At 34.0% G+C, this 14,070-nt stretch overlaps 1 protein-coding gene across 11 annotated transcripts in view; it reads right to left on the reverse strand.

Moving 5' to 3' along the window:
• Window positions 1–6,901: 6,901 nt before the first annotated feature.
• Window positions 6,902–14,070, reverse strand: part of LOC117402866 (adhesion G-protein coupled receptor G6-like) — a 53,638-nt gene continuing 46,469 nt past the window's right edge. For all 11 annotated transcript variants that reach the window (XM_034004455.3, XM_034004454.3, XM_059024194.1 and 8 more), the window contains one exon: window positions 6,902–9,251. In XM_034004455.3, coding sequence (XP_033860346.1) covers window positions 9,073–9,251 — 179 coding nt within the window. In that variant the 3' untranslated portion in view covers window positions 6,902–9,072. The remainder of the gene's footprint in view (window positions 9,252–14,070) is intronic.

Consider the following 14,070-nt stretch of genomic DNA (forward strand, 5'->3'; position numbering starts at 1 on the left):
TAACATGGCATACGTTTTTCATTTCTGTATTTGTCCTATCAAGAGGATTTTACAGGGTACTTAGTAATACTATATATTACTGCAAGGAATACAATTGTCACGTTTACGAAGAATATGGCATTTATTTATGTGAGACCCTGTGGTCTATTTCAATTATATTAAAAACAGTACATCTCAATACTGACACATTAACCCTATAAACCTTTCAAAATATGAGGATTGTGATGATAATGTTTTTCATTTTAATAAGAGTACAATTTAGCAATATAGTTAAAACGTGCCAGTATTTATATTTAGTATGTACTTTACATTGTTAAGTAAACATTATAATCACAATCCTCACTGGATGAATAATAAAACCTGCACATTACTGTACATAGTGTGCCTCGTGTACATCTACAAGGTAATGCCTGACCTGAGTCTTCCGAATCTGCTTTCTTTAACTTTACAGCCCTGAAACCCTAACACTTGTGACCGTATTGCTACAGGCATTCTCTTCTATTTGTTGTGCCAAATGACAAAATAAGTCTAGAAATAAAAGTATTTAGGGATAATCTTTATAGCCTATGGCATACCATTTGGGAGAACAATGAGAAGCTTTTGAAGTGTTTTGCGAAAACCGCTTATCACTATCAGTAAACAGTGTGTGTATAAATTCTATGAGATTAAATAACGACAAGCTTATTGGGGGGGGGGGGGATTCAGATCATGATCGCTCCTACAGCATTGCTGATGTCTAATTGAAACAAATGACTACTGTGGTAACAGAAAACGTGCAACGTTGTAGGAGAGAGCTTGTTCACAGAGTAAAAGTTGAGAAATGTTCTTAGTTTTATTCCCCAGCTGATTTATGATCCATGATAGGAATTCATACTGTTCATTTTTTGGCATTGTTTATGAATACATTTAGTCAATCACATCTCTTGTCCAAAATATTTCTGATATAGTATCAAACATATGCCAGTAAAGTTCTGGTTGCCATTTTAGGGATTTTCTTCTGAATGCAATCATTGCTGTCAAATAGCTACTCAGTCAGGGACAGATAACATTCCACAAACATATAGACTTTATTATATAAATCGAAATGATTATATTTATTTCATTATTTTTTGTTTTGTTTGCGGAGTGATCCATAACAAAATGGTAAAACATGTTAAAGACATGTTAAAATGAACACTTGTTTGCTTTCGCACATATCCTAAATTAATTCAAAACATGTTTGTTTAGTAGAACACAGTTTATAAATGTATGTTGTGGAAGATGCATGGGGAAGTGCTACACATTAATAAACACCCAGTCCCCTGCTGTTCTTGGCTCCACATCCTCTTCATCATCATCGCTAAGTGATAAGTCAGCATCAATGTCGCTGGTATCGAAATCCTCTGAACCAACTTCGAAATCTTCATCACTCACGTTGTCACTCTCCACGTATGTTGCCATGTTTAGCTTTCGCGAAAAACTATATAAACTACAACTAAACAAGTAAAACTAATAATAAAACAAAACATAATAATTTAAAATACTATATATATATATATATATATATATATATATATATATATATATATATATATATACTGTGTATTGAGATTATATATATATATATATATATATATATATATATATATATATATATATATATATATCTCAATACACAGTATATATATATATATATATATATATATATATATATATATATATATATATATATATATATATACTTGTAAAAGTTGAATGGCTTCCCACAATATATCTCAGTCTTCTAAACGCCCACAGATAGACTGGAATCGTTACATGACACGCAATTGGATACAAATGTCACCTGACCCTCCCCCGACTTTCATTGCACATTCCACAGTACTTTAGAGAATGAAACATGAAACGCTAGACTGAGAAACCACTCACAGAATAGAATGGGAAACTTGACGTATGCACGTACAGCATGGTACTGCAAGTGGGTTTTCATTTGACGTATGTGCGTACGTAATGGTGTTGAAGTGGTTAAGATACTGTAGATGGAAAAGACCCATCCAGAGAAATAACACCTGTCTGGTGATGTGACTGTTTAAAGTTCAGCAGTACCTTGACCAGAAATACCTAAGCAAAATATAACCCAACACCAGGGGTGAAATTCTGCTGGTACTCAGTACCGAAACTTATTTTGATACCAGTAATGGGTACAGGGACATATTTGATCTGCTTTTCATTCAACGCGCATGCATTCTACCCACTCTTACACAGTCCACTTGCGTTCTGCAGGAAAGCAGTCTTGTCACAGCAAATAAACCCATTAAAATATTCTCGAAATGAACCAGTGGATGACCTATTGATATTAGTTCTTGGTAGCGAGATCATGAGAAGTTATTTGGCAGCTTTGGTGCCATTATCAAAAAATCTATTTATGTTTACTAAGCTTGCTATATGTATTTTACCTTACATTTGTCTTTATAATGTAGTTATTAGTAGGGTTGCAGACCAAACTTGGACATATTTACCCTTGGTCTATCAAAACAGCAGTACACAATACCGCCAAATCTCGGTACAAATCAGTAATCATGCAGTATACACAGTATTGTGCTCTTGATATTTCTGAGATATATTGTTATTTGTAACGATTTCTGTTCAGTTTTCAAGACGCCTAAAATTACATGTAGATGAATGCAGTTTTCATTATTGCACATTTAAATGTTATAAACTGATGGTTTCCATGATTTCATATAAATATTTCAGAAAAATCGGTTGTGCAATTAAGCATGTTACATGTAATAATAATAGTAATAATAATAATAATAATAATAATAATAATAATAATAATAACCAATTTTTGTGTATAGACTGAGATTGCACTTAAGTGGGTTGGTGATTCCCAGTCCCTGTCATTATATCTTTCTAGTTCCTGTGACTGGAGGCAAGAAGTGTGCTCTGTGGTTGCAAATACATAACATTTTGCTGTGGAAGATGACATTTTTGCATTAGCTGCCATTGTTGTTTTGACCACCAGTATGGCGTACATTTCATTTAATATTATTAAATGAAATGTAATACAACAAAGAATGGCAACCTGAAACAAAAGATTGTAAAAATAATTGTAAATATTAATTACTGACAATTACTTTTATAATATTTTGTTTCAGGTTGCCATTCTTTCATGTATTACGTTATATTTAATGAGTAAATAAACTTCCATCCATGTATTTGTATTATTATTATTATTATTATTATTATTATTATTATTATTATTATTATTTTCTGTTCTGCAGCATTATCAACCTTAGAGAGCTAGGGATTCAAAAAAGCTTAAGATTTCAGGCAGTTGAGAGCAAGAGAGTGCTTTTGTCAGATTGTGTGTGCTTTTCTTGTTTATTTAAAAATGTAGTGGTTTCTGTAGTGGTATTGTTTATATATTGGTTATGCTGCTTTAGTAGTGACTTCAATATATGCATACTGTATGTTTTGTAGATTTGAAAGTGCTGTTGAAAAAAGTTATTGAAGTTGTATTGTAGTTTTTAATTAGAAATAAAGAAAAACATTTAATCAGGAACCTTTTTGAGACTTTTTTCCACTAAGAATTATGTTATTAGAATAATCGATAATCATAATCGGAATGATTTTCAAATATTGAATTGATAATTAAATCGACTTGTAAAATTGATAATCGCTCATCACTAATAGTAACCATAGCTCTATCTACACTATAAGGAGTTATAAGCTAGTTTTACATTTGACCTTAAGCAGAGGTCAAAGGTCATGATCAAGGTAATTTTTGAATAGAGCACATATGGGTTCCTATCTGTGTTTCATAGTAACCATGGCCCTATCTACACTATAAGGATAAGCTAGTTTTACATTTGACCTTAATGAGAGGTCAACGGTTAAGATCAAGGTAATTTTTTATAGAGTATACATTAATTTCCGTAGGCCTCCACTACTCTTGTGAAGATTCATAAGTCTACAACATTCCAACTTAGATAAGGCAGCAGTGTGGAGTAGTGGTTAGGGCTCTGGACTCTTGACCGGAGGGTTGTGGGTTCAATCCCAGGTGGGGGACACTGCTGCTGTACCCTTGAGCAAAGCACTTTACCTAGATTGCTCCAGTAAAAACCCAACTGTATAAATGGGTAATTGTATGTAAAAAAATAATGTGTAAAAAATAATGTGATATCTTGTAACAATTGTAAGTCGCCCTGGATAAGGGTGTCTGCTAAGAAATAAATAATAATAATTTAGATAAATACTGCAATATATGTAAATATGTGCAAATTGACCATATCTGAAATTTGATTGGCTCGCGGTGGCCATGTTTGTTTATGTAGTGACTTGCATTGAACAAACTTGGTAGACAACCTTGCCAAGGCTATGGATGCAAAGTTGCTCTTCAATCAGCATAACGGTTTCAGAGAAGGAGACGTTTGAATATTTTTGACAAATCCAATATGGCTGCCGAACCATGTGACCTATGACCTTCATTTCGTGCTGGCACAACTTCCCACTGGCCTCTACCATTGTGTTAAGTTTCGTAAGTTTTCGTGTAACGGTGTTGATTTTAGACATTTCAAAATTTGGCATAATAATAATAATAATAATAATAATAATAATAATAATAATAATAATAATAATAATACACAAAAAGTCAACAATAAAAAAATATTTAAAAAATGAAATAAAATTAGAAATTTGTGTATTCTATAGATACAAGTCTAGTACATCCTGTCAGTCTCCTTCTGGTTATGTATGCAATGTATGTGAAATATAGGAAAATAGTTTATCAAAGAATTGCCTTCTACAATCCTGCTATTAATTATAGTCTAAAATGATTTAATTTTACTGTAGATATACTATACAGCATTCAAGTATCCTACACATAAAAAGTATAATGGTGTTGCTTTACAAATAGCCATACTATCATGACATGTTGTTGCGTTTTTACTAATAAATTAGGTGTCAATTTTGGTACATTTTCAACACTAGACTTAAAGATTTAAAGTATGTAAGGTACCAGAAACGACAGTTTAAAAAAAAAAATGTAATCAAGTAAAACAATCTTGTGTGTCTGTGTAGAAGGAAATAAAATGTGCTGTTTAGATAGCTGAATGCATTTAACAATGGTAGCATGATATGCTCCTAACAGTGCATTACTATGACTTAACAAAATTAAAAAATAGATACAGAAAAATAAGTACCACATGCCTTGGATTGCAGCATACCCTTCTGTAATGGGTACTTCTGATACCCTAATGTATAGGATGAGTTAGCATGTATAATATCAGCATGAATAATACTGTATATTGGGCACAAATAACCTTTTCTGATACTTACTGTACAAAAGTTGTTCAGACATCAAAATTTGAACATTTCAAGGCTTTGCGCTTCACAATTGTATGTTAATTTCATGGCTTGTTTTCTTTTCATTTAACATCTGCTATTATTGGTTTATCAGTTTAACTTCTCTGGAGACACAGTTTGCTAAGAATTTGTTACTCTATCAGAATGTTCTCACTCATTTGTTTTTACTTAAAAGGTTTTGGATCAATAGTTTTGTATCAATAAAAACACTGGTAAAATACCAGTTATTGAAAAAAAATAACACTTTAACAATACATTTTAGGAATTTCACTAAAGAGTGTATAAATCACAGCACAGTTTAGTATGCTCATTAAGAACCTGATTATACTATTTCCTAGAAATTACGAAAAAAAATGAAGATGTAAATAAGTACAAAACAGATACAGTCCTACACTATTGAATGCCAGTAAAATCTGTGACGCCACTGAATGCCACTGACTGTGTACGAGGTTTCTTTGACAACAGTAGAGAAGTAGATCAGTTCATACATCAGGAAATGGTACATGACACAAGGCAGCCCCAGCTCAACAGAGGAAGCTGGTAGTCAACGAGGTGCAAAAGCAGGAGGAAAGGATGAGGTGCATAAAGTCTGTTTCCCAGGCCAAGCAGGGAGAATGGATGAGATGGGAGAGTGTGGAACAACGCAAGATTGGCTGGCAAGACCTATGGTCAATGGAACAGAGCAGGATCAGTTTCCTCATCAGGTCAACATATGATGTTCTCCCATCACCACAGAACCTAAACCTCTGGGTAGGAGAGGATCCCTCATGTCCTTTGTGTTCATCACCTGCAACATTAAGGCACATTTTGACAGGATGTAAGGTGGCTCTTACCCAAGTACGGTTTACTTGGCGCCATGACCAGGTGCTGCAATGTTTGGCCTTAGCATTGGAAGACAAGCGTAACATGACCAATAAGTTGCCACCAGTTCCATCAAAACATTATACACAAAAGACAACATTCCTCTGCCCGGGAGAGCAACCACCAGGTGTTAAAAGGTGTTAAAATCAAGCCCAGCACAACTGGAAGCTACTAGAGACTGGAAAATGCTGGCAGATGTTGGTCAATGGCTTATTTTTCCACCAGAGATTGCCACCACTAATCTTCGACCAGATATTGTCTTGTGGCCTGGATCACAGGGAGGCAAATAAGCTGATCCCTGGAGCCAGCATTACACTTCAGCCATCAACACCAGGCAGAAGGATATCTACATCACCATATGGAAGGAAACGCAAATGGATTGAGACACAGATGGATCACATTAGTTCACTGTAAAGCTACGTCTTTGTTGGTGCTTATCTTGGCAAAAGCCGAGTTCAAATCAGCATGAAGTTTTAACATCTACTCTTGTGTAATGGAAATCATGGCATGGTGCACATTTAAACTTTTAGAATAGCTAGCATCTTTCAATTAGGGATATTCATTTATTAGTGATATTCATTAAAAAATGGACACACTCAGCCTGATCATTACAGTTACTGCAGTTCACAGCAGAACTGTCTATCCACAGGTAGACTTATTTTTATATATAAATTATAAAAACATATTCAAGGATGGGTTGGCTTAAATATTTTAATTCTTTAAAATAATAACTAACAATTTCATTCTAAGAATAAAACCCATACAACTGGCACTGACATCATTCCTTCTAAAATGTTATATGTTGTCTTGTTTTTTTTTTAACCCTTAACATGTCCTATTCACAAAGCCTTAATGCGTGAGTTATTTAAAGAATGTCTTTAAAAAATCTTTTTATGAATGAAAAATTGCTTGTTTTTTATACTGTTCTAGACTGATATTGACTTTTTTTACGAACAGTCTAAAACAGTTGAATTAATATTTACTTTTTATTCAGAAAAAGCGTTACTTAAATAACACATGAGCTAGCGCTTTGTGCTTAGGGTCTACAGTTCCGTGTATGATTATGCCAAGAAACAGATAATAATCTAGAATATTCTGGGCATGTTTCTAATGAAGTCAATACCAAAACATTGTATCTTTTTACAAATTAATACTAAAAGCAGGACAAAGAAATACTAAAAGAAACTAAAATTCGATGACAAACGTTTTGAGAAGTCTTTTTCAGTGTCACTGAAAAAGACTTCTTGCAGAAACGCTTGTCATCGAATTTTAGTTTCTTTTAGTATTTCTTAGTTCAGCAGCACTGAGTGTTAATGGATGATAAAAGCAGGAAAGAAATCCGTGTTTGACTATATTGAACATGACTAGTATTCTAAGGGTTATATAAAAAACAAGTTTCCTTTTTACTAATGTCCCAAGAGAACAGATTGTGTTTATATTTTTACAATGTAGCATGGATACCAAAACAATACAAAAGTAAAAGACACTAGGAAAGGTTTCACATATTTCTGACATTTTACAGTAACAAATAAATAAATATGAACAACTGTAGCTATTTTAATAGCAAATAGTTACATTAAAGCAGGCAAACACCTAAGCACAGATATTTCCAAACACTACTACATGGTAGTAAAACCACTTTAACTTAGGATGCTCTGTACAGTTGAAGCTAAAATGATATTAACCTGCGGAAGGTTATTTCTAGGCATTTCATAAAATATATTTTACACATTTTTGCTCACTCACACCCAAAAATAATAATTCTGAAAGTGTTTGGAAAGCATAATCTTTCCAAAGCAAATTAATATATAAAGCAAGTTACTGCCAAGCTAATTTCAAAATTCGAAATAATAATAATAATCGGCATCCATTTACTGTACTGTCATGGTGCACCTGGGCAAAATGTTTTTACTTAATCTAGTTAAGGCCTTCTAATCCTAGTAACGTATTTGTAAATGTGGTCCTAGGCTTGACTTGGGCACAGGGTTACACAATGCTTCCAGAAGATTTTTTATATAAATGCATATTATCTAAGGTGCATCAGACATTTCTAAAACACAAATTCATGTGATATAATGGAATAATAATCTGGCACATGTCTGAATAAAAAAAAAACTAACTCTATATATATAATGCTTATTGAGATATACAAGTACTATTGTTCAATTGTGTTATTCCTTATTATCTAACAAGTAAATACAGCCATTTAAAACCAGGTTGTATTTCCAACAAATCAGAACCTTCGTGCCAGAAAATGGTTGCAATTTACACAATTTGCCCCACCTTAAATTGTCACAGGGGATACGTTCCTGAATGTAGAAAGGACTTTGTAAATCATAAAAGCTCACAGAGAACAAGATTAAATAAATGAAAAAAGGGTGAAAAACAAATTCAATTGTAAAAATCCTTTCAGGAAAAACGAAATTTCTTTTTAGCAATCAAATAAAACATAATGTTTCCCAATACATAAAGTTCACAAACAAAACAGCTGAAGGGACATAACTGAAATTGAAGCTGCTTCCTTTAAAAAGAGCAATAACAGCATGTCCATGCCAATCATAGTTTTTAATTAATCTGAACCATTTGTACATTTTCCAAATATTTACTTTAGAGAGTACTGGGCTCCAGGTTCCTAAGGGAACGGTAACCAGGGCAGATAGGAAGGCAGCAGTTAGAGGAAACATTTCATACATCATACCTTGTTAGTACAGGGAGCAATTAGGAAATACACCTACTGAGAAATGGAACAAAACCACTGTTACTGTATATTCATGCTACTTGCACAGTATTTAGTAAGTGTATGCCCTTTCTTTTCATTTACATTTTTTTGTTACATTAGCTGCTAAGTTAAATCTCAAAAGAGAGTTACTAGAACTTGGTGCTGTGGCTGAAGCTGTCTGACATGATTATGTTCTTGTAGAAGTTATCAGATCTCACGGAGCAGTATCCTTTAACCTTGTCAATGACCTGATGTACAGGAATGATGGATGTCTGGTCCCCTTCTGACTGACCAGACTTCATGCTGGTGTGGTCGCCATACATGTTACCTGGCAATAAACAAACAAACAAAAAATAATTCTGAGATTGTGAGCATGTTTCTACTGGAACCACAAACACGATATTAACCTAGAATAAGTCAGGATCGCGGATCATCAGTATTAAACACATGTGGATGAAGAAATTTGCTAAACATAAATCTCTTGTTATACTGACTACAGATCTGAAAAAAATTCACTGTACATTAAGATTCATCCCCATGCTCTTGCCTTTAAACCCAGTGGTGCTTTTCCAAGGTCTGCGTACCAGTGTATTTTTGTGCAGCTGGGTCACAGCTGGTATTCATTTATACAGAACACATCAATCAAACTACTAACAACAATACAAATCGTTTCACCTAATCCTGGACATGACAGACCTAAAACCTAAAATAAAAAATCTATGAAACAAAATTACAAAAAGGCACAGTTAAAGTTAATAACCCTAGAATGATTTGAGAAAATGTTAAATTATTAATTCATTATTAACACACAACACATACAGTACATAGTTGGATAAAACATTTTATTTTCTTGTTTAGTTATATGTTAACTAACTTTTACCTTTTATTTTTATGTGCCTAAAGTAGAAAAATGGTCACCCGATCAGTGGATGAAAACTAAAGTGAAATTGAAAAGGTTTGAGCCCTGCGACTTCATGAAAACCGGTATTTTGTCATTTTGTTTCTATCACTTCTTATTTACCTTACATTACTACCTGGGTCCAGAAGTATCATTTTATTATCATTTTGAAACTATCAGTGGGTTTTATGACCTGAAACTTAACTCAGAAGAGGAACCCACAGCACAAAATGAAAGCATCTTGAAAATAAATGGTAGAAATCTCCTCCCTTGTTCTGCTGGCCCACTCTCTGGCTCCAGAGTTCATGTACAACAGTCTGTGAGGGTCAGACTTTTGTTTCATATAGGGAGTTCCATGGAAACTCCCCTGGTACCATGGTAGGCATGGTAATTGATACTGCAGTGCACCACAGGTTACCAGTCAATTACCATGGAAACTCTTTTTTAAATCATGTGTCAAATAATACCCTGGCTGGTCACCAAATGGTGTTGTTTTAAAATTATGAAACATTGCATCATGTTTTAAACAGTAAGTGAAGCTAACTCTTTGATCTGAAAAAAAAAGAAAACAAAATATATATTGATGGGAGAAAGAAATGGGGACAGCTAAATAAAACCTAAATGTAACATAAAAGCAAGTCTTCCTTTAGAAAACATAAATATTATCATTTTTAGACACTTATTATTTTCCCTGTCAGGTTTCTACAGTATGTAAAAAAAATAAAGGTTTCTGGAAGGTTTGATTAAACAAATTCATATATAATATATTAATGCTATATTGTATGTTACGTACGCAATAAGGCCCGACAGGGTGCCCATATACGACCAATATACGGATGCCTCGGGACGTTGTGTATAAGGACACCCTTATTGTATTTATAATCCAGGTCAAACAGTGGATTTGATGGCAAAAATGTTTAGTTTTTTTTTAATTAAATATCCTTACGCCAATAAAGGGATCCAAAAAGTAGTCCCATTTATAACTTTGAACGACACACTAAGCTAAGCTGAGTACATTCATGTAATTGAAGCATGCAAAAGTAAGTCAATACTTATTTTTGATGTGTTGAATTGTACATTGCTATTGAAAAGATCCACCAGGAGGCAGTGTTGAGACGGCACTGAATTCATTTTTTTCCCTCTCAGTGCTTGATGCTGTGCTTCATTCAGCAAAATGGAGGGACAGGAGAAAAAAAAATCAATGCCATCTTGCATTTGATTCATTTTTCAAGGTTTGTGTTGGAGCGGGGTGGATAATGTGGAGAAGTGTCTTTTTGTGTTCATCTGTAGCATTTACAAACCGTTAAATACATTATTTACAGTGACAAAGTCAGAGAGAGTGTGTATATTGACAGATTCACCAATTGTGTTTTCATTTAGATAGCGGTTTATTCCAGCTCAGAGACTAATGTAGCTTGACATTTTATATTCTTCTCCTTGGTCATTAATTACATTTCCATAGAAACCCCTTAGTATTTTATTAAGATTTTCTTAAGATGGCATTTTCCAGTTGAGAATTTGTTTCTGTTTTAGCCAGTCCTGAAAGACAAGCAATTTTTTTTGGTATTTTTTTTCCCCCCGTTTTACTATCTTCCAGTTCATTTAATCGTTCTTCATACAAATCGGCATGTTTACTTACTAATTTTCTGATTTTTTGGGGGTATCTTCAGAGACATCCATATTTTCAGGTAGTTGCTCACTCAGTTTTAGAGTTACTGTAACTCTGTAACTGTAACTGCAAACAAGATGGCTACCAGTACTGCGAATTCTGTGAGGCAGTGCAGTGATTTCTATGTGATATCCTTCCAATATACGGACAGCTGGAACCTTGCTCGACCAATCACATTGCTTGTTTCACATGTCATTGCCAGCCCTGGATTATCATCATCATTTAGGTTTACCTTAAATAGCTAAGCTTGTGGAAAATGGTAGGGTATAGGGAGAGTGGGGAAGGGATATTCTATTTGTAGTAGCCTAAATAGTTTTCGCAGTTCAAATTTCATGCTGTGGTTTCATCCATCTTGTACACAACGATCTGTCTAACTATTCATCCAGTATGTGTATGCTACAGTATGTTCTTGTTTTTCTGAACTTCTCATTTGAAATATAGCCTACATTCAAAATATATAATCAAAGTTAGTATATCTGTTAGTTACTATACCACTACCACTACGACTGATAATAATAATAATAAAATTATTTTTAATCCCTGTCATCATTAGTTTCCCGATCAATTTATTTAAACAGCATTTTTTTTTAAATATCTGTGAACCCTTTATCATTAAACTGTTATTGTTTCTTTGAATTTATATTCAAGCGAATTGATGAATCTTAATATTTAATTTTATCAGTCAATTCGTTCCGTAACACAAGCAAGATTGGAGGTGAAATCACTTTATTTTACCTGCAGCTTGATAATGAACAACGGTACCTATGGCACTCTACTGGAAATAGAAAGTACTGATTTTACACTTCAAGTTGCACCACATGATAACCGCTGTATACCATGACATGCCTCAATATAGCCGCGAGTTTACCGCGGTACTGGGGAGATTTTTCATGGAACCTACTGTATAACAAAGTCACACTCCACACAAATCGAAAAATATATAAACATATAAGCATTTTGGCTTTTCAGGGAGAACATTGTGGGACCTGTATCAAGGGTTTGCGACGGCATTAAGGCCATAGCGCCGAGTTTACACCGGCGTTAAAATTGCCACGTATGTATCATGACACTTTTGGCAAGTTAAGGCTGTCTTAGCACCGCCAAAATGCGCTCCGCCGCTCATTAGCTGTGCATTTCAAGCTTTAATTATATGCATGTGCAAATTGTAGGTGGGGGTCATTTGTAAATGAAGTCTGAGATATTAAAATGAGATTCACGAAGAGGCAGAACAGCAGCGCTGGCCCTAAGAGGGTCCACAAATAAACTGGTCTTATTTGGGTGCAAAGAAAAAGTGAGAAGGCAGCTGATAGGAAAGAGCATTATAGCAGCAGTCAACATTCTCTGTATTTTTAAAAGAAATTCATGAATAACAATTTAAAAAAAAACAACGAATTTCATGGAATGTCATGAAACCAACATTTTATATATATAAAAAAAAACACATTTTCTATTTACATTATATTCTACTGATCAAGAACGTCACCCAAAAACCAAGGCTGAAACATTTTAACATTTAGCCTAGCTACTGAGTCAACTCTTCAAAAATGTATATTGTAACTCGATTCGCTATTGAAACAATCTTTAAAAATGTAACAAATATCTGTTTTTTAAAAACAACCTTGAATGACAAATGCAGCAACATTTTCGAGTTTTGTAAACCTTTAAAACTTATGTTAACACATCAATTAAAATAATTGTGTAATTTATAGCCTATTTTGCTGCCTCTAATCCCAAAATATTAAACACAGGTGAAATGTTAACTGCAAACATGAAATGACAAAACTGAAGCTTTTGTGTTTTTCTTTATACACACGGGACATTTCTAGTAGTACAGCTGCTGTAGCGCTGCTTCTACTTGGTAAAAGTATGACATCAACAGGGGAGTGAAGAGTAATGTAAAATACTTTAAGAAATAAAATGCATATTTCTCACAGTAGGCAGTCAAATACACGATTTCCATGAAATTAGTGATATCGTGAATGTTCAGGGGCATTTCTTACGAACAACCCAAGAAAAGAGGTAGAGTACTGAGAAGAAGGGAGAGTATTTATGGTCTGCATTACCCTTTTTGATCCCCCTGAGGATGAAATTATAGCTTGATACCGGCTACTTCATTATGTATATTTGGCTTTATCCGTCGTATAATAATAATATAAAGTCAAGACACTTAGTCAACACGGGTCATTGCCTCTCCAAATGACCTACCTATTGTTCAATTGAGGTAGTCCATTTGGAGGGGAGGCGCTATTTTTCAGATTAGTCTGTTAGTCTGTGCTACCGTAGCCCATTTTTAGGGTTTCAGAACACCAGCGCAGTGGAATTTTCACATTTAAATGTGGTAGCTTATGCCATGCCTCATTAATTTTGGGCCAGTTAATACATTCGGGATGGGGTAAAACTGTGTGCCGCAATCTTGATACATGTCCCCCATTGTGTTTTAAACTGCATTTCTGCTTATGGGTAAAATAGACATCCTATCACCATGGTCACCCATTTAAAAATATAGTGACAAAATAAAAGGAAAACAAACTCAAAAGCAATATATTGCTGTTTTACTTTAAGGACCTCCACAAATACATT

Source organism: Acipenser ruthenus, chromosome 5 (assembly GCF_902713425.1).
Source record: "Acipenser ruthenus chromosome 5, fAciRut3.2 maternal haplotype, whole genome shotgun sequence".
NCBI classification, from domain to species: Eukaryota; Metazoa; Chordata; class Actinopteri; order Acipenseriformes; family Acipenseridae; genus Acipenser; species Acipenser ruthenus.